This window comes from Patella vulgata, chromosome 5 (assembly GCF_932274485.2).
Source record: "Patella vulgata chromosome 5, xgPatVulg1.2, whole genome shotgun sequence".
Classification (NCBI taxonomy): Eukaryota; Metazoa; Mollusca; class Gastropoda; family Patellidae; genus Patella; species Patella vulgata.
In genome coordinates this window covers 55,185,243-55,211,490 of record NC_065883.2, presented here as the reverse complement: position 1 = coordinate 55,211,490, position 26,248 = coordinate 55,185,243, and the positions used below count along the sequence as shown (strand labels likewise).

Here is a 26,248-nt window from a genome sequence, read left to right as displayed (position 1 = left end):
ACATATTACTTGATGTACATAATATGTATTTCTGTATAGGCCTGTATGTGATTCTGTTTAAATTTACACTTACACGTGTATGCTGTACCCTTTAACAGGCGTTTTGATGAAATAAACATTTTGTCTGATCTAAAGTATAGATGATGTTGTTGTTGTTTGTTTTGTTGTGTGTGTGGGGGTGGGTGCGTGGGGGTCACTCATAAGAACATGTTTGATGAAATGAAATCAAATGGTATAACGTCCCACTGACGGTACTGTTCTGCTCCGACTGAACGTGTTTGGTGTGCTAAAAAAGGACAATGACACATGCCAGTTGAGTTGTGTTAATTCAATTGAGCTGTAAATCAATAGATACTGCGCTATAAAATTAGCGATGAAAACTAATTAATGCGTACGCTGGTCACAGTTTTGACTAATAATAGGCTACATGATTATGTTTGTTAGCAATAATCTTTCAGTTTCAAACGGTTCCAGTTCATAAGCAATTTTACGCGTTGTCATAATTTTCTTGTCGGGTTAACCGAATTGTATTATCTTAGCAGAGCATGATATTCGTAGCTATAGTAATCCAACCAATCAGATGTCAGCATCATTTCGGCCCACAAGTTTACCATGTCTATAAAAAGATGACAGATGTGCCAACTTAATGCACATATGCGAACGAATCTACTGGTTAAAACATCTATTTATATTTATAAGCGGGAGTTGAAATTAAAGAGAACATTTTACACAGAATGTGCGATAATTCTAGCAAGAATAATGCGGTTACTTCAGATTCAGAACTCGAAGCAAAACTGAGGCAGCTGACGATGTTGAAGCATTCCAGTACTAATGGTCAGGCAAGAGGCCTGTTGAACTCGACTAACGGGGAATCCAGTCAAGATCAGGGGAAATTGAAAGTAGCGGTTAACGGCAAAGAGAATGATTCTGAAGAAGAAAGGTTTGACGATATTTCCACACATTTCAAAAGTATTTTAGAAAATCTAGGCGAAGATCCAAGTCGACAAGGTCTTCTTAAAACCCCACAAAGAGCTGCCAAAGCTCTGATGTATTTTACAAAAGGATATAAAGAGAATATTGAAGGTAAGTTAAAGGAGCTAAATCGCTAATATTTGGGACCAAGAAATTGACACAAATGGGTCGCAACGCATATAACAATGTATATAAACTGATTTACATTCAATCGTTTCTGTTTTTACAATAATTTCTAATCAGTTATGTTCGACGAAATACGCCAGAAGTCTCAATCGAATGCCGATCTCTAGCGTCTGGTTATTCCAGTCTACACAGATAGTATTTATTGCGCATGCTCTCCAGATAAGAATATGACGTCACCGTTTGACATGACTTTTGGAATATGTCTAGCCTCGTTCATCGAGTCCCTTGTTACAAATGTTGCCGAAACGCATTATGGTAAACGATTCGTGTACCAATGATAAAATGTTTATTTTGTCTTAAATATTGGATATTAGAAGCCCAACTTTTTCCAGGTAAGATCACAACATCATTGTTGGTTTAAACTGATAAATAATTCGTGTTTTCTCTGTCGAAGATTTTGGATGATAATGAGTTAGAGACTAATTAAGCTACTTTAAACTGAAGTTTGGCGTTTATTTGTTCCAAGTCAACTCCGGCGGTGGCACGATAAATCTAAATTGACCCAAATTAATGTACCAAAATACATTAATATTTCAATTTGACTTTCACCAAATTTCTCAATTTGAATGTTACAAATACTTGTATGCCATGTTCGGTATTTATGGGTATTATTCAGGAAATGTGAAAGATATGACGAAAATAAGATGTAAATTGTAATAAAACACCTGTTACAGACAGCCTGTAAATAAAAAATAGGGAACAGAATGAATACATCATTAAAGTATCTGATGGTCATTTGAGGGATTTTAATCCTCTTCAAACTACAGTATTGTGAAAGTTAAATCTCTGAAAAGAATATCAGTTCAAATCAATTCTGTTCAATATTTACAAAAATTTGATTCACAGAAAATCATCTAATCAAGACAGTGGCACTTATCTATCTAAAGATTTAATCCAAGCCTGGAGATTATATCTACCATTGATATTTTAATGTTGTTCTCTTAGTTAAACATTAAATAATCATTGTGATTACATTAGCATGGGTTAAGCTGTGAAAAAAAAGATATTTTTATCTGAAAAATGAAAACAATCTGATTAAAATACAGATTTATATTTCGTTCGTTTTTTTTTTTATACTTTTGATGGCCTACACTACATGAAGATCTGACCAGTTGTAGTGGAAGTTTGCGTCAGGTGTCATATGAGCGGCTTTTCACCTTATGACGTCAGACATTGATTAATCAATCAACGTTGAAGTTTCTAGTGGTTTACCCAAAGTTCTGTGCACCTCATGCCAAAAAACTTGCCGTAACAGACTGTTTCAATGGCTAATCCCTTACATCATCCAGAGTGTGGGTTATATAACAACTCTTCAAGATCCTAGTGTTGTAAAAAAACAAATAAAACAAAATTTCGATCTAACTACATTCAATATATTAGAAGTTAAACATACATTACGCAAGAGCTAAATCTGCCTATTGCAGGTCTTTCTTTAGGCCTGAAATGCTGTCTAAATTATTAATTAGACATTAGTTAACTTATCCAGACCATAATAAACTCTCGATGTCATCGCTGTCCTGCGATATTTACTGGATTAGGATCCGATTAAATCATGAAATGTATAATCGAGACTAAGATTTTTATCATACCGACTTTAGTAATGATGATTGGTTCAGAGTGGATCAATTTGACTGAAATTTTCATCAAATTCGCTTTACATTATCTAGTTTTTAACTATTATAGTGAGAACTGCCAGCTCTTTATCTAATCTCTCATATTGTATCTTTAAACAACAAACACACATACATGTACTTTTGAAAAACAACTACTAGTGTACTGTTTTCCATAAGTACATTATGTGTTTTTGTTGTTGCTCTATCCAATTACTAAATGCCAGTTTAAAGATTTCATTAGAAGTTCTTTAATGTTGAATAATACACACATGTAGTTTTGATATTATCAAGAGCAGGATGCAACATTCCTTGTGTGAAAAACTGGATAAAAAAATTACAATTGAGAATATAAATGAATTTTAAAAAAATGAAATAAGTGTGATAACTAAGATGCTAATGCACTGTACTTCATGAGAAACAGATTCTGGTCTGCTTTACTACATATTATGCCAAATTCCCCCCCCCCCCATCACCCTCTTCAAAGGAAATAATAGTTATGATTCATTTACTTATTGAAAATGGATTTTATAATATAATATGATAGTTTAGTGTACAGGTGTGGTAGGACAGGATAGTAAACAGGATATGATTACAACTTGCTTATTAGGGAAACTTGTTATATGTAAGGAGCTTCTCATCAGTTTACATGTTCTTGTCAAATTTTATTTATTTCCGATACCTAATTTACAACATGTATGGGTTGTGTCCTTCAACAAAATGACTGCTGTGTTGCCTGACAACCCATCTTTCACTAATCTGCAAAAATGTAGTGTTCAAGGAAATATCGAAAGTGTAAAACAAGCTGTTCAATGGTCACAGAAAAATTGGTAAACTGCACCTTGATTTTATCATTACCGGGCATATGTTTATGGTTATTAGTAAATATTCATTCAAAAAGTGTTGTTTACAGATGGCTGGCTGTTTGCACCCCCCACCTCTGCCCCTCTCTCTCTCTGTACTGTACTGTACTGTACTGTACTGTACCGACATAGGAAAGAAAAAAAGGGTGAACCTAGTTACAATTGTTAAACCTATTATTTTGCAATACACAGAAACACATTTCTATATTTTAATATCTGTATGCTAAAAGGAAATATTTCAGTGTAGTTAGGATTTTGTTCAATTTGATTAGTAAACGTTTTATGTTTTGGTAGCCAAGGGTGCACTTAAGCAAAGAAGTGAGCACTTTAGAGTTTTACTATACTGCGGTGAGTAGGGGTGATGATTTTCCGTTTCAGAAAATAGCAAATTCCGTTTTAAGTATTTTTAATTCCGTTATTTTCCGTTTCAGAGCTGACCATATTCCGTTTTTTCGAGATAAAATGTTATTTTATGAATAAATGAATAAAACATCTTAAAATGCCTTTTATTACAAAACGGATCATTTTAAACCAATGATAACAAATGTTGAATTGTGAATGACTTGTAATGTTCAATGACTAGTTATTCTTTAAACCTGTTTCCCGAATTAAATAACAGAAAATTACATCTTGTGAGCTCGTTTCATCTTTTTAGCAGACGAAGTCATGTTTCTCAGCTGCTAGGTGTAGTCGCGATTTATCCAGACATCTTCATAGTTAATGTTTCTTCGAGAATAAGGGCTGGATTCACAAGGCTACGGTATATTTCTGATGTCACGTGGTTAATGCGGATAAACACGAGTCACGAGCCCGGCAGTAAAATAAGAAGTAAATGAAACGATTTTTACTTTTATGAAGTGACAGAAGTTTTTTTAAAGACATATATATACATTACAATGTTTAATTCAAGTTAAACTACAGAGTAATTTTATAATGGGATACATGAAAGACGGGTTTTCGTTTCGATTAAAATTATGATTCCTAAATGATGAAATGAAAGTAGCGAAATACTAAAATAGACAGTAACAAAACCACGCGATATCATTCAATATTTCCGATTTTTATGAATAAAAAGATAAAATACTTGGATAACTGCAAAATTATTTTGAGTTTGTGTTTAGTATCAGCAAATATCGGCTTTTCCGTCTTTTTCCGTGTGAGATTTCAAATTCCGTTTTGAGTGGACAATTCCGCGATTTCCGCGTTTTTTCCGCGATCACGGAAAATCATCACCCCTAGGTGAGATAAATGAGTTTAAAATGATAGGAGCTGCAGTGACAGTACCTCTTTAGTTTATTGATAGCCTTCGAGGATAGCCTTCTAAATGATAAAAACATACAAATATATTCTATTAGTATATCATTGTTTCAGATGGTCAATTTTTGCAGCACTGATAGCTAAAATATCTAAATCTGACTTCTATTATCAGGATATAGAGTGATCGAAATAGCACAATGTAACATTGCCTGTTTGGCTGGACTGGACTGGACTTGACTAATTACTATTACCGGTACTGTTTCTTTTCGTTTAATTTTCGTTTTGTATGGAAGATTCAGCCTGAAGATCTGATTTCTGCTCCTGTGGTCCAGTCTATGAAAAAAAAGGCATAAACGGACGGATCAATTTATGACAATATCATTAGATATATAATATTTCCATAGACTGGAGGCCATTCTAGCGTGTGGCGTACATTGTATGACCAATGTCTAGGTCATATGTTATTTTATTATTTTTATACGCCCACATTGAAATGTCGTCGCCCCTGTCCGTCCGTCCGGCGGTCCGGCGTCCACAATTGCTTGTGGATGCTCTAGAGGTTAAAGTTAATATCCGATTGACTTTAAATGTATACACAGTGTTTAAGGTCATGAGATGAAGAAGCCTATTGATTTTCAGCGATTTCCGATACTTACTGCCAGAGTTATGGCCTTTGATCACTTCAAAAAATCTTGTGGACACTCTAGAGGTCAAAGTTATTATCTGATTGACTTTAAATTTATACACAGTATTTAATGTCATGAGACGAAGAATCCTATTGATTTTCAGCGATTTCCAATAATTACTGCCAGAGTTATGGCCCTTGATCACTTCAAAAAATCTTGTGGACGCTCTAGAGGTCAAAGTTAATATCCGATTAACTTTAAATTTATACACAGTGTTTAAGGTCATGAGACAAAGAAGCCTATTGATTTTCAACAATTTTTTATAATTACTGGCCCTTGATCACTTCGAAAAACCTTGTGACGTTCTAGAGGCTAAAGTTATCATTTGATTGACTTCAGATTGATAATTACTTAATGAGTTGTTACTCTTAATCAGATTTTAGTGTATTATAAATGTTTCATTACCAAAAAAAGTAAAAATATGCGACAACACTTGTTGACTGCCCGTACGATTTAGCTGCTGTGGGGGTATGTTTCGTTGCCTGGCAACCTATCTTTTAATTCTGTTTTAAATTTCAAATCTATATTTTAATATTCATGAATGCTTGGTTAGTCATTAAAGGCAGACATCAATAAACCTGTCAATAAAATTATGACAGACTGGCAACTAAAGTGGTTGATCTGTTAAGTTACTTCTAACTATTGTTTTAAAATGCCTAAGTCTTAATCCTTCAATAATTATATGTTGATGTCAACACTTTCTAAGTAACTAATTTTTATAAATAGACAAATGTATAAGATGATTCAGTTAGTTGGAGAGACAAGCTTAGGGAACCTATATACTAGTTTGAGATCCGATACACAGGAAATTATAAGTTGTAAAATTGTTGCTGTTAATTATTTGCTCCTGAAATAAAGTGTTGAAGATCCATTCCAAGAATCTGTATTCATTTCTGATACTTAGAGAACACACGTCGACGATCTGCATTCCCTGAAAGTCAAATGGTGTTACATTGTATCATAAATAATCATTTAACTCGGGTAACAGTATTTTGACACATGAGATTTATTGATGAATATTTTTTCTATGTTTAAATGGTGATTATTATAAGTTCTAGATTTACAAATTTTCCTTACCTAACAATAGCATTGTTGAAATAAATGTTATTAATTAAGTTGACCTGTATGCTTTGGGTATGATATCAAATTTAATAAAAAAAAATTGTGCATGTGTGTTTCAGGTTTTCTTTCAGTTCATAGTTGAAATGTCTCTTTGAGTGCCATTTTCATTTCAAGTTCCACACATTAAACATGCATTATGCAAGAACAAAATCTGCTTATTACAAGTCTTTCTTTAGGCCTGAAATGTTATCTAAATTATCAATTAGACATTAATTAACTTATCCAGACCATAATAAACTCTCGATGTTAAGGCTAGCCTTCGATGTTGACTGGATTAGATTCCTATATGCCGCTAACGGTCATTGGTAATTAAATAAAAAAAAGTGGATAATCGAGACTATGCTGTTTATATTAATAATTTAAGTAATAATGACCGAGACTATGCAAAAATTTCACCCGCTACTTTCTCAGCTCATAGTGGACCAATTTGACTGAAATTTTCAGCAAATTACCTTTACACTATCTAGTTTTTAACTATTATAGCGAGAACTGCCATCTCTTTATCTTATCTTCCATAATGTATCTTTAATAGAGATAGTTCAACAATACAGATTGACAATAACCGAATGTTTAGTTATAGTTTCTAAAAAGACATACATTCATGTATTCAGGACTTTAATAGGTTATTTTTATTTTGCGCCCACATTGAACTGTGGGCGTATATTGTCGTCGCCCCTGTCTGTTCGTTCGTCCATTCGGCGTCCACATGCTCTAGAAGCTAAAGTAAATATCCGATTATACACAGTGATTAAGGTCATGAGACGAAGAACCCTATTGTTTTTCACCGATTTCCAATAATTTCTGCCAGGGTTATGGCCCGTAATCACTTTGAAAAATCTTGTGAATGATCTCAAGGTTAAAGTTAATATCCGATTGACTTTAAATTTATAAACATTGTTTAAGGTCATGAGATGAAGAAGCCTCTTGATTTTCACCGATTTCTGATAATTACTGCCAGAGTTATGCCCTTGATCACTTTGATATCTGATTGACTTTAAATTTATACTCATTGTTAACGTCATGAGACAAAGAAGCCTATTGATTTTCAACTATATCCAATAATTACTGTCAGAGTTATAGTTTTAATTTATACACAGTGTTTAAGGTCATGAGATGAAGAAGCCTGTCAGTTTTCAATGATTTCCAATGATTTTGGAAATTGATATTAAATGTTTTGTGTGCCAAATGTAAGAATAGGGCAGAACTAGAAGCCAAATGGGTTGTTACATGTAATCAGATTTTAATGTGTTGTAAATGTTTTTATTTCTGACCAAAAACAATATGCGATAACTCTTGTTGACACCCCGGACGGCGTATATTTCGTTGCCTGGCAACCTATCTTACTTCTTAAATTACTGTCCTGGATATGACCTCCCACTACAACTGGTCAGATCTTCATGTAGTAGAGGCCAACGAAAGTATAAAACACGAAACGAAATCTAGATCTGTATTATAATCAAATTGCCAATCAACAATATCAACATTGTATAAAATATTACACATTTTGTATTTCTAAATATCACACTAAAAAACTATGTATGGAATAACAATTACTGGTTTCTTAACATCCAAGGTTTTCAAGATGGTACTCTAGTGATTGTCAAGCAAATATGTACAGAGAAGTTTTTTTATCTATAAAAAATGTAATTAAAAATACCCCCCAAAAAATGGACTTCTTTTTAATTATGCTAGTAAAAGATTACTGGCTTTCTAGAAAATCAGCAATTTTAGAATCCTGTATATATTACTACTGTGTGTGTATATAGTTCCTTATACTTTAGTCCCACGCATAGAACAAACAAACATGGTCTAAATATCAGTCAATTTACTGGTTAAACAAGGATGCCAATCTTTGTAAACAGTGAATTAATTGGTATGCGGCCCATTTCATGACTATGGTAATTGAGGAATAATTTGTAATTCTTATTTCAAGATGGTAGCATAGATTGTCTGTAATAAGCCGAGACTTTAAATCAACCCATGGTATTTGTTTCCTATTCATGAATTCCTTTAATATTAGATTTCTTCAATCACAGTCTGTGTGGGTTCTGCTTTGATTTTTTTCTTTTCCTTCTCCATTTAACATCAACTTATACAATGTAAGCTTACTTCATGTACATTGTGCTGATGTCAAATAAAAACTGCTCATTTAAGGCATGAAACCTAGTGAGGTAATTCTGTAAAACAAGGAATTAATGCCACATGAAGAAGACAGACATGGGTTGACATTAATACCAACTGTTGTAGCACAGTCCTTTTTATACGTCCACATTTACAATGTGAACGTATATTGTGGTCGCAATCTGTGTGTATGGGTGTGTGTCATCTACAGGCTGCAATTCTTAACTGATCGTCTTGAAACTTTACATACTTATTCCTTATACCCTAAGGATGATCCTAATGTTTTTGGTGCATGCCCGACCCCCAGGAGCAGAGCCACACCCATTTTCGTATTTATTTGTTTGTCGTCTACAAGCCGCATTTCTTAACGGATCCACGGAAACTATTCATACTTATTCCTTATATCCTAAGGATCATCACTATTGTTTTTGGTGCATGCCCATCCTCCAGGGACAGCCACACCCATTTTCTTTGAGTGTGTCGCCTATAGGCAACAATTCTTAATGGATCGTCTTAAAAACTCACATACTTTTTCCTGCAGGGGCGAAGCCCCGCCCACATTTTGTGTTTTTTGTCTACAGACTTGAATTATAAATGGATCATCTTGGAACTTGGCATATTTATTCCTTATACCGTAATGATAGCAACTATTTATTTTGGTACATGTCCCAACCCCCAGACCCACGTTTTTGTTAATTTTTTGTCTGTAAATACTCTACAGGTTGCAATTATTAACAGATTTTGTTCAAATTCAGCATATCAATCATTTCAACAACAGAGTGGTACCTATTTATATTGTTCCATATCCACCCCCCAGAGGCAGAATCACGCCCAATTTTTGTGTTTATCGTGTTTATCATCTCAATATTTATTCCTTGTACCGTAAAGACCGCAACTATTTTTTTTTGTGTATCCTCCACCCCTAGGGCGGTGTCACACCCACTTTTTTTGTTAATATTTAGTCTATAAATTTGGCAAAACAAACCCAACGCCTAACCTTCTTTGCCTCTTGTCATATTACAGTCATTGCAGCCATTTCATATTTCATTCTCTTCATTTTAAAAAGTACCATACCAATCAAAGCAGGAATGTGGACATAAATTGCCTTGTTAGTGATGCTCTTGTTAAAATGTCACTCAACTCAACACAAATGAGATCTTTGTGGGTCTAACACATAGTACAATTTTATTTCAATAATTTGCTTCCAATTAGGGGTCTTTAGCAGGGGAAGGAAAGCCAGGAAACTGGAGGAACCCAGAGAAAACCCACGAGGTTAGGCAGTCAAACAAATTTAGTAGCAAAACTGTGCCACTTGATTCAATGTTTTAATGATGATACCTTGAATCTGATTTAATAACAACATAACGTTTATGTTAATTAACTTTCAGATGTTTTAAATGATGCTATATTTGACGAAGATCACGATGAAATGGTTATTGTTAAAGATATAGAAATGTTTTCTTTATGTGAACATCATTTAGTGCCTTTTATGGGAAAAGTAAGTAAAATGAATTGAATAGTAGCCTACAAACAGACCCAGATCTGGAAAGTTAAAGTTGATATTGCTCAATCTGCAAATAAGTTTCCTAGTCCTGACAGAGAAAATATTTTCACATTTTAAAGGAGTTAGTAGGACATGCATGAGTAATAGCTCGACAGTGTTATACATGTACATACATATCTATGTGATCAACAGTCCAATCTGATTAAAATACAGGTCTATATTTCGTTTCCTTTTTTTTATACTTTCAATGACCTACACTACATGAAGATCTGACCAGTTGTAGAGGGAGGTTATGTCAGGGGTCGTATGAGTGGCTTTTGACCCTATGACGTCAGACATTGATTAATCAGCATTGACGTTTCTTGTGGTTTACTCACTGTTCCGTGCATCGTGTGCCAAGTAGTTGCCGTAACAGATGGTTTCATTGGCTAATTCCTCACGCCATCCAGAAAGCATGTTATATAACAACTCTTCCCAGGTCCTAGTGTAGTCCTTACAAATAAAATGAAATTTTGAACTATAAAAAACAAAACGAAATAGGATCCGTGTTTTAAGCAGATTGTCAACAGTCATGACAGTAAACTAGAATCAGCAGCTGCTACATGTATGTACTATTTAAAAACATATTATAGAGATCAAGTTTTATTATTTATTGGATGAGAATAAGGAAGTTCCAGAGTTAATGACCCTAACAGATAGGATTGTGGATAAATGTACATTAACATTATTATACTTGGTTGAAAGATATTACCCTATTATAATCAACAGAGTTGACTTTTTGACTTTTTACTCAATTTGGATCTTGATCTTTCTCAAAATATCGTAACGATAAATGGAGAAAAAGAATCATAAGATGATGAATCTTATTACAGCACATATGACAAAGCTGCTTGTGGGCATATGTAGCCTTGCCTGGCAAGCTATGTTTTATTTTACACAAATTGGAAACACTATAACTTTTTTGAACGGCAGGGTTTCATATGAACTGTATTTCAGTACTTCAAATAATTTTATTCAAAAACATTTTCTGTTTTTTTTTTCTTTTTAGGTTTCCATAGGATATTTACCAAATAAGAAAATTCTGGGTCTAAGTAAATTAGCAAGGTATGTATCTCTATACATTTAATTATATATTTTACGTAAGATCAGTAAATATTTGTTTTAATAAATCTTTTATAATGTAACAGTTGTTGGATATGATGATTTAGATTTGATAATGATATAGGATAGTGGATAAAATATATGTAGTAAAAAGATATAATTAGTGTAGCAATATTAACATGGGATAGTGATGGAGGTGTAGTGGGTGAGGCATTTGTATAATATTGATATTTCTGGAGGATGATTTTGGTAGGATAGGATAGTGGGTAAACATAGATGATTTTTATGAAACAGTCCTTTACAATATTGTGAATAGAACTTTGATGTTCAGCAGCATATTTAGAGAAGGGCCATTGGGTCACGTCCTTTCTTTTGAGTGGTTAATCTTATTGAAAACGGTTAATGTGGTTTTAAGTGTGTTTAATTCCAAATAATTTGTTTTTGGGGGGCTGTACCCCACAACTCCCCCACCTTCAATATCAATGTAGGTAATTAAATCATTTTGTGCCTCCCTTTCAGTTACTGTTTATGCCACTGTTGTCAATACATCAATTATATTTCTGTTATATGTTTATCTATAAATAAGATATAATTTTTGTTAAATGTATCTTAATGTAAAATAGTTCGCAGTGATGTCATCAGCATTGGTGTACACAACATGTTTTTGTCTAGAAATGGAACTAAAATAGACTTGAAAATAATATTGTCTGGTAGACTAAAAGAGGGTAGAAAGACAGCCATTAAAAGCTTTAAAAGCAACTTGTCACATTAACCAATCGAATGTCTATTATACGTCTACAGAATTTTAAGTCATTTCTACGAACTAAATATAGTCAGCCTTGGTCATTACACGAACTTTCAATTTCCTGATTTTGGTGACTCTTTGAAGTGAGTACAATTGTGGAAGTGAAAATCAATAAAGCGTTATTAGTGATCAATAAATTATTGCATAGATTTATAACTGCCCCCAATCTGCCATTCTGGTACCACTTATAATTTGTCACAGTTGGCTTTGAAAGAGAAAATCTTTAACTTATGTAATGTTTATTGAGAAATGTCAAGGGTATCAATTAACTTTAACTTTATTGATTGCTTTTGATTTTTGTACTGTCAAGTCATGGGCTTCTCAGGATGTTCAAATATTACATGAATTATTGATTTTGTCACTTCATAACATATCTAAACATCTGCATTGAAATATTAGTACGTTCAGAGTAATAGTATAATAATTATAAGTTATTTATCTTTTAACAATTGACTCAAAAAGAATGATTAAACATGCATTATGCAAGAGCAAAATCTGCTTATTACAAGTCTTTCTTTAGGCCTGAAATGTTATCTAAATTATCAATTAGACATTAATTAACTTATCCAGACCATAATAAACTCTCGATGTCAAGGCTAGCCTTCGATGTTGGCTGGATTTGATTCCTATATGCCGCTAACGGCCGTTGATAATTAAATCAGAAAAAGTGGATAATCGAGACTATGCTGTTTATATTAATGATTTTAGTAATGATGACCGAGACTATGCAAAAATTTCACCCACTTCTTTCTCGGCTCATAGTGGATCAATTTGACTGAAATTTTCAGCAAATTACCTTTTCACTATCTAGTTTTTAACTATTATAACGAGAACTGGCATCTCTTTATCTTATCTCCCATAATGTATCTTTAAGGAAGGTCAACTATCTATGACCTATGCTCTTTAAATGAGAGTTATTGTTCTTGAAATAAAATTCCTGTCCCCTTAAAAATTTTCTATACAGATTTCCTGGAAAAAAGTCATGTTTTGCTATTCTATATGAAGCTATTTTTGGCATTGTTGAAATAAAAGTAATTTTAAAGGTCATGCTTCTAGAACCTATTATTATATGGAACTTCTACACTGAAGTACCAAATTCAATGAGCAGACTGAATTTAAGAACACAAAAGAAGTTTATATTTGGAAACATAAGATTTAATATGTACAATATTAACCAAGAATAATGAGCTGCTTACAAGAAAAATTACTTAATAAATTAATTGAGGAGTGATCTCCTTTGAAAACTGAACACAAAGATAATGTTTAAAAGATGTACTGTCTACATGTAATATATACTTAAGAGATTTCAAACAATGCTGTTTTTGTAGAAATTTTATACATAATTTTTCTACAGCAAATCTATATTACAAAACATTAAGACTAAGAAACAATAAAAAAAAAAAAAATTGAAAAAAAAATGTTTCGAAGAAAGCAGGGGACTATTAAAATGGGTTTGTCCGCCTGTCTGCCTGTCTGTCCGTCACACTTTTTTTGGGACACAATAATTCTCCTTCTAACTGAGCTAGAATGTTCAAACTTGGTGTAGGTGTTTATTATGTCAGTGCCTTGATTGAGTTGAAAGAGCATTTTTTGCTTAGGGTAAGCAGAGATATTCAATTTGATTGGTTGATGCTTTGGGGCACGATAACTTTAGTTCTAATTAAGTGAGAGTGATGAAATTTGGTGTATAGTTTCATTACATCAATTCCTTGACTAAGTTTGATAATGAGCATTTTCTGCTCAGGGTAAGCAGAGCGATAAGCAATTTGATTGATCGAAAATTTGGAACACAATAACTCTCTTTCAAATTGAGGTAAAATGTTCAAACTTGGTTTAGGTGTTGATTGGGTGAATGCCTTGATGGAGTTAAACGATGAGCATTTTCTGCTTAGGGTAAGCAGAGATAAGCAATTTGATTGGTTCATGCTTTGGGACACGATAACTTTGGTTCTAATTAAGTGAGAGTGCTGAAACTTGGTGTATAGTTTCATCAAATCAATACCTTGACTTACAGTAAGTTTGATTATGAGAGCATTTTCGGCTCAGGGTAAGCAAAGCGATAAGCAATTTGATTGGTAAGACTTTGGAGCTCGACAACTTTGATTCTATAATTGAGTGATAGTTTCGTGTATAGGTTTATTACATCAATACCTTAACAAAGTGTGATGCTGAGCATTTTCTGCTTAGGCAATTAAAGTAGAGACTTCAATCTGAAAGTTTGATGCTGAGCATTTTCTGCTTTGGCAAAGTAGAGACTTCAATCTGATTGGTCAAGACTTTAGAACACATTAACTCTCCTTCTAATTGAGGTAGAATGTTCAAAATTGGTGTAGGTGTCTATTATGTGAATGCCTTGACATAACTTGGGTTCTAATTGGGTGAGGGCGATGAAACTCTGAATATAGATGCATTATATCAATACATTGACTAAATTCGATGATGAGAATTTTCTGCTTAGGCTAAGTAGCGATAAGCAATTTGATTGGTCAAGACTTTGGAACATAACAGTTCTGCTTTTAATTGAGGTATAGATATTCATAAGGCAAATGTCTTGACTGAGTTCAATGATTAATATTTCCCATTAAAGCTAAGCAGAGCTAAGGAATTTCTTTGGTCAATGCTTTGGAACAAGATAACTTTGATTCTAATTGATGGAGAGTGATGGAACTTAGTGTATAGTTTCATTCACTACCAGGTACTTCAAAACCTGAGTTTGATCGTGAATATTTTATGATTAGACTTAGTATAGATAGATAATCAATTTGATTACTGGATACTTTTTAAAAAGATAAATGTGCAATTAATTAATATGTGTCATCTGGGTTTTTTTTTTGACTTCGGCGGGAGACATTAGCCTCACTGTTGGCTTGTTTGATCTGTTAATAAATTAAATTTTAACTAAAGATTAACTAGTTATGAGCCTATATTGAAATTTTTTCGTATATTGTTGTCACCCACCGTCCATTGTCCACAAATGTTTGTGGGTGATCTAGAGGCTAAAGGAAGGTATCGTCTGATTGACTTAAAATGTAACAACAGTGTTTGTGTTCATGAGAACAATTTCTGATAATTAATGTTGCAGCTATCACCCTTGATCAATTTAAAAAATCTTGTGAACGCTCTAGAGGCCTAGCTTATCATCCAACAGGCATGAAATTTATGTAGTGTTTTGGTTCATGGTGACGAAATGAAATGAAATGAAGAAATGGGGTTTAACGTCCTACTGTTCTGCTTTCATTGTCTAATCCAGTTGACGTGAAATTTACAGCTAAAGTTATCATCTGATAACCAATTCATGTTTTGTATAATTAATGTTAGCACTACGAAGAACTAGAAACCAATCATGGGCTATTTCTCTTGCACTCTCTTGTAAATGCTCAAATTAACTACAAAAGAATAAATATGCAACAGCACTTGTAAACTGCTAGTGCTACTGCTAGGATGACTTAGGTACTGTGGACATATAAATGTATGTTTCATTGCCTGACAACTTATTGTTTTTATATCTTTATAGGTTACAGCATATGTTAAAGATACATTATGTAAGATTTAGATAAAGAGCTGACCATATGTTCTTGCTATAATACATGTACATGTAGCTCAAAAATAGATAATTTCATTCAAATTACTTCATTCTGAGCCAAGTTATCACTATTTGTATTTTTGACAAGATGTGTGTGCATACATGTAGTTGTAACCAGGGCACTGGCATATTCGAGACTTAGCCTCGCTTTCCTATTTTTAAATTAAATTTTTAAATGGCGAATCGTTCTAATCTAGTTAAAATTTTGAGTATCTGATGCCATCAAGAGCTGATTATGGTCTTGTTTTGTTAATGTCTAATTGATAGTTTATATAACATTTCAGGCCTAAAGAAAGAACTGCAATAGGCAGATTTAGCTCTTGCATAATGTATGTTTAAGATAAAGGTTTCTTATTTATGTATTTATTTATGGATATCTGTAGATAATGTCACATTAAACAAACTCATCTAATAAATTGATGTCTTTTAGATTAGGAAGAACCATATTGGTTAATTTGATAGGAATATCTGTGTATTATCCTCTTCATAAAAAATTCATGTGTCAATGTCATTAATATGTCTGGTACTGTACATGTAAGTCAATCAGACTTAGTGAAGAGTAAATTGTCATTTCTAGTAATTAATGTGTTCTTCAATTAGATTTGGCCACAGACGGTACAAGTAAACAAAGAGGAAAAGTAGTTATGTGACTGCATTAATTTTGATACATGAAAAACTGGATAATCTCAAATTAAGAGGCCTATAAATATATTTTAGAGATATTTAGGCCCGATCATATACATCATCTGTTTATTTAGTTTAATTAAATTACTGTAGGAAAACAAGTGAAAAAAACCTACTGTGTAGAAATTTGCTCTGTTGGCAACAGTTTTCTTCATATCCATTTCATATTAATACACATTGTCTAGATAATACAATATATTATTACAGTTAGTTCTGATTATTATGGGATGAGGAGGGGCATATTATCTATATAAAGACTAAAACACAGAGCTCCCACATCAGGCTTACTCACATTAACAAATCATTCACAAGAAGCATACAACTGAAGTGCTTTGTAGTGCTATTGATTATTAAGTCATTGACTGCCTGCAATGTTCTCTTTTGTCTACTATCCTGGCATTTGAATAAATGGGTAATAACCTATGTATTTAATTATATGTCAAATGTCAATGAAGTTTGTATACTATAGACTTCACAAGTTGGCTTTATTTAGAAATATATATTATCTTTTCAGGATAGTGGAAATTTTTAGTAGAAGATTACAAGGTAAAAAAAAATACATAAATTTTTTTTTACAAATTATCTCACAATTATGGTCAAAGTTTAGATATATAATCAAATAATTAAAATTTGGAATATGAATGTGTCTTGTCACTGAGTACTGTGTGGTTTTATACACCCACATTTAGTGTGGATGTATATTGTTGTCACCTCAGTCTGCCGCTCCAGCGTCCAACTACAATTTATTATGTACACTCTACAGGTCAGAGTTCTTTTACAGATATTTTTATACGCCCACATTTTCATGTTCATCTTGACGCCCATCCTTCCGTTTACATTTTGTTTTTGGATACTTTATAGGTCACAAATTTTATTTGATTTTGAGGCAACTTGAAATATAGGTTTATATCCCAAAGATCTCGATTTGGCATGTGTCAGACCATAGCTTCATGGATTATGGCCTCTGTTTCTATGAAAAATCCTGTTTTTAGCCTGTGGTCACTCTAAAGGTCACAATTTTTATCCGATTTTGATGAAGCTGAAAATGTGTGTTTATAAACCACATATCTCGGTTCCGTTTGATATTGGTGCATATAGGATTGTAACTTCCTGAATTAAGGCCCCTGATTGTACGAAAAATTACGTTTTTAGCTTAGGGACACCCTAGAAGTCACAATTTCATTTTAAAAACTGTTCAAATATATCACTGTTACACCATAATGAGGGTTGAGTTCGAATTTCGTGAAAATCAGACCAAAGGTCCCAAACAAAATGGCTGCTCCCTGTACGCAAATAGTGTAAAAGTATGTAATACCAAGATTGTAGACCAGTGATGGGATTTCGCCCGTATATTCCGGACATGTCCGATGCTGCTTTCAAAATGTCCTAAATTATCCAACCAGGAATATGCCCAATTGAACATCAAGGTATGGTGAATAATATTCAAAATTCCAAAATTAATATAGTGTACTGAGTGTATATCTACCACTCAACCTGATTATAGTTGACAATAGAATGGATTGATTAGGTAATTAAGTCATCAACGTATTTATCGTGTTATGCCGTCTATACACCTACCTTGATTAACTAGTTAATCTGCCTTGATTGGCTGACTTAATCCTTTATCGGACAATTCATCAATCCAATCCTGACAGAAGTCATTGCTTCCCCTTTTGTCAGACTATATATCAATCCAATGAGAGTGATTATAAACTTAATCTATGTGATTGACCTGTGATTTCTCTATTGTCGTATGATTTGATCTCCTTGATATCAGCCGACAACACATTAATATTAGTAATATATGTCACATATCCTAATAGCATATAACACCCCAAATCAATATACATTGTATCCGATAACTTGTCTGCGATATCACTTCGGTGGAAGTGACCGTTAAATAAAGCTATTTCACACACACACACATACCTGAAAAATACTAGACAATGCAAGCTCTGTTTCTGATGACACACGGTTATAGTACAATAACTGAAGTAGAATTCTCGTGAGACGTGTGAAATTATGAAATGAATATGTGACAAATTTCACACGTCTAATGTCGGAGAAAATGAAATGAAATGGGGTTTAACGTCCTACTGTTCTGCTCTGAAATGGACTAATGATGATGGGTATACACCATACAGTGTACTATGAGGGAAATTTTGCCCGGATAGCGGCACTACAGCCTACTCTTATATCGAATTTCAACTGCACGCCAATGTTTACACGGGACCTTGGTTTTTCGTCCCATCCAAACGACTAGACAGCTGTCCTTGTCAGGCCTTCCGTCCTGCATCACTGACAAGGGGAAACCACGGCGGAAAATCTAGATGAACTTTCTCGGCAATTCCAGGGATCGAACACCTGACCTCCAGGCTAAATAAAGAAATAAGTACGTTAGGAAATGTTGAAAAATGTGATTGTTTAGCAGATGGTGTCACTTGGTCGTTGTGGTAGAGCGACGTTTTCGGATGTCATTTTTTAAAATTCTGTATATAAATTGAAACGGAGTACAAGATGAATGCCGAACTTCTTCTGAAAAATGTATTGAGTTATGACCTGAAAAATACAGTAATTTTAGAGGAATTTGAAACCGGTACAGGTTGGCAGTAGTCGGCACGCTACATTCTTTCGTATTACGACATCACATAATTTTGTAGGAATATTACTGACATAAATTTGAATGCCATACGGGAATTAAATATGAAAAATAACGAGGTGCATCTATTTGAATATTTTGTTGACACATGATTTTTGTGTGTGGTCTAAAAACTGCCTGCTTAAATAACGATAACAGTTATGTCCGTTTATTTTTATACGCCCACATTGAAATGTGGTCGTATATTGTCGTCGCCCCCGTCCGTCCATCGGTCCGGCGTCCACAATTGCTTGTGGACGCTCTAGAGGCTAAAGTTAATATCCGATTGACTTTAAATTTATATACAGTGTTTAAGGCCATGAGACGAAGAAGCCTATTGATTTTCAGCGATTTCCGATAATTACTGCCAGAGTTATGGCCCTTGATCACTTCAAAAAATTTTGTGGAAGCTCTAGAGGCTAAAGTTAATATCTGATTGACTTTAAATTTATACACAGTGTTTGAGGTCACGAGGCGAAGGATCCTATTGATTTTCAAAGATTTCTGATAATTACTGCCAAAGTTATGGCCCTTGATCCCTTTGAAAAATCTTGTGGACGCTCTAGAGGCCAAAGTTAATATCCGATTGACTGCAGATTGATACACAGAGTTTAAGATCTTGAGAGGAACAAGTATATTGATTTTCAATGAATTTTTATGACTTGGAACAGCTAAATTCATGATACAGTATTAAAAGTTTTGTATACAAAACGTTAGCATGGGGCAGAACTTTATAAAAACCAAACAAATTCTAATGGTTTTCTGAGTTGTTGCTCTTAATCAGATTTAAGTGTATTATAAATGTTTCATTACCGAAAAAAGTAAAAATATGCGACAACTCTTGTTGACTGCCCGGACGATTTAGCTGCTGTGGGCGTATGTTTCGTTGCCTGGCAACCTATCTTTGGTAAAAATGTCTGACAAGAAAAAATTTTGACATCCCATCACTGTTGTAGACCCTCTAGGGGTCACAATTAGCGCATATCAGATTTTAACTTCCTGGATTATGGGACCCTGATTGTATGAAAAATCGCATTTTTAGCTAGAGGTCACAATTTTTATCAGATTTTGATGAAACTTTAAACATCTGTTTACAATGTATATCCCAATGATCTCGGTTCCCTTCGTTATTGGCACATATCAGACTGTAACTTCCTGGATTATGACTCCTGATTATACGAAAAATCACCGTTACATCATAATTATGGTTGGTTGTGACTTTCATGAAAATCGGATGGAAACCGTCTGACAAAATGACTGCTCCCTTTATGCAAATAGTATAATAAGCATGTAATATCTAATTTTGATGAAACTTATGTGTTTACATCTCAAAAATCTCAGTTCCTTTCGAAATTGACACATGCCGGATTGTAACATCCTGGATTATGGCCCCAGATTGTACGAAAAATGGCTTTTTTTTTTAGCTTATTCTCTGTCCATCTCTAGCAAAATGAGGGCGTATGTTTATGGCAACTGTTCAAAATTCATAATTCATTGATCGTGGAGTTATCTTTCAGTTTATGTTCAAGCTTGTGAACATGGTACAGGAAAGAGGGCTTAATACAGGGCTTAACAAAATGTTCCATGAAGTTATTACTGAGCTGATAGTTCAAGTATATACGTGTGATAAAATTATATTATAATGTATGTTTGTTACAGTACAAGAAAGATTAACTAAACAGATAGCTGTTGCTATAACAGAAGCTATATCTCCTGCTGGTGTTGGGGTAGTCATCGAAGCAACGTAAGTTATAAGTTTAAATAAAAATTTTGGATTTGAAATGCAGAATGTTGTATTGGTTCTTTCTGGAGAACTTGTGTTTACATGACGTGTTAAAATCAAGGACAGTGTTGTCCTCCATTTATCCATATGTCTGATGTTCATTGTCACACTCTCTTTTCTTTGACTGCCATGTTTATGTTACTGTACATGTCCAGATATAGATCCAAAAATATTTGAAAAGGGCCTCCCCATGATCGTCAAAAAAACTCACTAGAGAAGGGCTATTTGCCTATATACAGTAATTGTGATTGACTGCCATGTTTCTCTATAATTCCAAGGTATCCTCACCACCCATTGAATTGGGTCTGTTCTGCTCCGATTGGGCTAATGAGACTTTGTAATTGTAATTGAGTGATAGTGGTGAAACTTTGTGTATAGTTCGATGCTGAGCATTTTCTGCTTAGGCAAAGTAAAGACTTCAATCGGGTCAAGACCTTGGAACACAATAACTCTCCTTCAAGTATTTTCTAGTAATTGGGGTCTATACTCTCCATATATAGGCCTACCAAATTTGCCATACTTTTATTGGAAATAACTACCCGGGACAATGTATCTTTAATGGAGTGAAACTGTAAGACTAAGGACACTGATAAAACAAAAATACAGTCTCCTTATTCTTATATAATCCCCCCCCCCCCCCCCAACAAACTGAAGTCGTTGAAAACTACTCTATTTATATTTGAGACATCACATAGAATAGAGCATGGTGTGTTTAAAAAAATATGATCACAAAAACTCACTAGAAAAGGGTTGTTTGCCTAACTACGGTAATTGTGATTGTCTGCCATATGTTTCTTTATAATTCCAAGGTATCATGAATACTCATGGCCATTTGCACATCATTTAAGCAAAAATTCATAGTACCATAACAACTCTTTGGGGATGTGTAATTTTAAGATTAAATAAAGAAAGAGTTGTATTATTTTTGTGTTTTGTTTTGTTTTGTATGTGTTTCAGTTCTCTCAATGATGTTATGATGTCTAGGTATTACTGTTTATGTTCACTATTTATTTTTGCCTATTCATTAACAGTTATCAGTTTTGTCTAATTATGGAGCATGTAGTGCAGTACTTAACTACCCAAGCTTTTGTTGGTATAATTATGTTTAGATACCTTTTTGAAGAAATTCAAAATTCCAATCCAATTTTCACATGGGGTTGGCCGTAGGTCCTTAAATTCCATTCTGTATAAGTGCCTGGATAACCATATCTATATATTGCAGTCATGTTGGTAAGTTATCATTGTGATTGTCAAGCCACTCATACAACTAAAAATGAAGTTCTTACAGTTGCAGTATTGTAACTCTGTTAAGCAAATCTGACAATCATTTCTGCTGTTCAAGCAAAATCTCCCTCATTACTACATTAGCTATCTATGATGATCTATATACTAATAATAAAATAATAGAATGGAAACAGGTAGTGTGTTATGACCCGGTGACTGGCCAACAAATAATGACATGGTTAATAAAGCCCACTTTTATTTATGGTGTCCTGTGAATTCTGAAACTGCTACTTTATATGATAGAATAGTGTAATTCTTCAGAATAGTCTCCAATGGGATAAATTTATTTAAATATACCATACAGTGATTGCATGAGCTTTGTTTAATGGCTTTGGCAAGCATCGTTGCGGATGTTATGATAATTAACTTTTGTTTTATTTCCTTTTGGGCTTCTATGCAATTTAAGTTTTTGATTTTATCTTTCCTGTTCATTTCAAATACTATTCAAATAAATGAAAGTTTTGTGAGTGAAAGAAAGGCAATTTATATGCATATCAGAGGAACATCTCTTTAATGTAATATTCTTCTCACTGATATGGTTGTGCAGGGTTGATTGATATCTGTTGGATCTGTTCCATCTAATTCAGAGTGTAAACACAACTTGTAACTTTCGTAGAATTCAAGCAAATACTCTTGTTTGATTTTTTTTTCCACTTGAATTGTCAAGATATTTATGTGAAAAAATGTAGTTTTGGACTTCAAAATTCACAAACTGTTTTGAACTGATTCTGCTTTTTTAATCACTTTTTCTATTATTCAGTCAGCAGTCATGTATTTCCTTTTAATTGCGTTAGTTGTTTAGCTAGTTGAAACAGCACAGATTGACTGGACAGTTGAGTTGAAATTTACTGCCATGACATGTTAATGTAACTAAATGATACTATACTATTGTGCGGACATAAAATTCTTTTTTTCTACTGCATATTATGTTTTATTACGTTTTATTAAGTGATGACATTTTTTTATGTTACAGTCATATGTGTATGGTAATGAGAGGTGTACAGAAGTTAAACAGTAAGACAGTAACAAGTACAATGCTCGGTGTATTCCGAGAAGATCCAAAAACCAGGGAAGAATTCCTCACATTAGTTAGACATTGAAAATTATATTTATAGCATTTGGAAACAAATAAATGAGCTTAGTGTACACCATGATATCTCAACCATAATAGGCCTAAATTGATAACTAACTTTAATGTGTCAGATATTACAGGGATTTTTGGTACTGTTCTTTATACATACATTTGTCATAATTGTCCCCCACCTTTCGAAGAAAGCAGGTGACTATTCAAATGGGTTCGTCCGCTTGTCTGTCAGTCCATCACACTTTTTGGAGGACACAATAACTATCCTTCTAATTGAGCTAGAATGTTCAAACTTGGTGTAGGTGTTTATTAGGTCAATGCCTGGATGGAGTTCGAAGATGAGCATTTTCTGCTTAGGGTAAGCAAAGATAAGCAATTTGATTGCTTGATGCTTTGGGACACGATAACTATAGTTCAAATTCAGTGAGAGTGAGGACACATGGTGTATAGTTTTATCACATCAATACCTTGACTAAGTTCCATAATAAGCATTTTCTGCTTAGGGTAAGCAGAGCGATAAGCAATTTGATTGGTTGAGACTTTGGAACTCGATAACTCTGCTTCTAATTGAGGTAGAATGTTCAAACTTGGTGTAGGCGTTCATTAGGTGAGTGCCTTGATGATGAACATTGTCTGCTGACGGTAAGCAGAGATAAGCAATCTGATTGGTTGATGATTTGGGGCACAATAACTTTGGTTTTAATTAAGTGAGAGTGATGAAACTCTGAGTTTGGATTCATTATATCATTATACCATGACTAAGTTTGATGATGAGAATTTTCTGCTTAGGCTAAGGATCGATGAGCTTTGGAACATAACAAATGTGTGATTAATGAATATGTGTCATCTATTTGTTTTGTGATTTCGGCGGGGGACATCAGGCTCACTGCTGGCTTGTTTATTATGGAACATGTTAACAAAGTTTTTGTCAAATGAATTGTTGTTATTTACATCCTGCTGTTAAAGACATACTTCCATCAGCCCCCCACTAGTCATATTCCTGAACTTTATGAGAGACATTCAATATTTCTGAAGTTGTTTCTTATCATCTGTGGTGGTTATATACAATAAATATATAATGTATTGTTTTAATTTACAAGTAAAAAATTAGAGATTTAAACAGGCATCATGCAAGAGCTGAGTCTGCCTATTGTAGGCCTTTTTTGGGCCTTATGTGCTATATAAACTATTAATTAGACATTATTAACATGACAAGACCATAATCAACTCTCAATGCCATTGGATAGGCCCGATTTCAAGTAGATTAGAAGGTTTGGCCATTTAATAATTTAATTTAAAAATGGTGAAACAAGACTAAGCCTCTAAACAACCAATGCACTGGTTACAATTAATGCACAGATCTTGTCAAACCTTCAAATATCTTCACTCAGAATTAAGTAATTTGAATGAAATTTTATATATGTTCATATTGTATTATCTGTTTTAGAACTATTATAGCAAGAACGGCCAGCTGTGTATCTAAATCTTACATAATGTGTCTTTAAGTACAAGTATTTAATAGATTTGAATGCACCTAAACCTGCATGATATAATATAAATAAACCTACATGTTATATAAAAAACCCTACATGAAATGATAGAAATACCTACATCTTATAATATAAAAAAAACCTACAAAAGGGATTCTTTTGCCGTTATTTTATACGAATGGCAATATGATTCTCGGTGACAAAATAAAATAACCATAAACAAGTCAAGTTATATAAAGCCATTTTTTGTGGTGGTTTATTTCTTTTTGAAATTTATAAGAAAAGTTTTGAGTACATGAAATAAATTGGGGTATTCATGATACATTAATGTCATAATTTTCTTGACTATCTTGTTTTTACAATGAATAGTTCATTTGATGTATTCAATATATTTTTAAAAAAATCTTTTATCATTTAATTTTATCACATATTTTAATTTCATCACACAGGATTAACAAAATTTCCTTATAAATACAAGTAGTACATGTCATTTCTTAAATATTACACTTAAGTCTTATTAGTATTGCAGAGGAGGAAACCGGTGTTAATGGGATTGTTCTTAGTGTAATTAAATTTACAGGGAGTGGCAACAGGAATGGGTAGGGATACATTTACACACCAAAGGGCATTTAAGATTATAATTATAGCTGCCAGTGAAAATTATGTTATAAATTATTCAAATAATATGTTATTAATTAAATTTGGTGTTATAAGTGTTGTTGTTATAAAATATTAAAGATTTTATTGGAATATTGATATTAATTATGTATTATAATATATTGGTTGTGGATCAAAGGGGTATTTATACACATTGGTGGAACTAGATGTATCTCACTAAGCTTTAGGGTTAAATGACACTTCAAGTCATTTGACCAGATTAGGTCAGGGCATTGGAGAGTATGGTTTTAAAACAATTACTTGTTTTGAATACTATTGGTAAAATTTGAAATCAAAATCAGTTGTAGACAAATTTATTCATAATAATAAGACTATTGGAGCTCTGTACAATCCTTTTTTCTTTGGAGTACGATAACTAGCTTATTGACCTGATATAAAAGACTAATTTACTAAGCTTTGTGAATATTCTGTTTGTATTTATTATGATATGCATAAGATATTATAATTAATGTAGTGCTAATATGTTAAACATAATACCATAAACAGAATTTAAATTTGATAACTTTTTTTTTAATGTACTTCATGTATAGGTTTAGTATCTGGCTTGAATGGTGTAATGGTGAGAAGCATCTAGAGTCATACAGAATGATCTTTTGTGAACATTCCATTGTTTTATTTAATACTTTAAATGATGGACCATGCCATCTTACAGGCATAAACAGCCCAATTTATCAAATTGAAACTTTCCATATAGATCAGTTTTGATTTATGAAGGGTATACAGGTACATATTTATGATTTTACTTGAAATGCCATAATATTGTCATGAATATTTAATAATTTGTATTTTACAATGTT

General features: G+C 33.3%; 1 protein-coding gene across 1 annotated transcript; it reads left to right on the top strand.

Moving 5' to 3' along the window:
• Window positions 1-597: 597 nt before the first annotated feature.
• Window positions 598-25,531, top strand: LOC126822060 (GTP cyclohydrolase 1). The gene is made up of 6 exons (XM_050550805.2): window positions 598-1,083; window positions 10,206-10,315; window positions 11,370-11,425; window positions 17,009-17,040; window positions 20,792-20,876; window positions 23,173-25,531. The coding sequence occupies exons 1-6, from the start codon at window positions 735-737 to the stop codon at window positions 23,297-23,299; spliced, it is 759 nt and encodes a 252-aa protein (XP_050406762.1). The 5' UTR covers window positions 598-734; the 3' UTR covers window positions 23,300-25,531.
• Window positions 25,532-26,248: the final 717 nt, after the last annotated feature.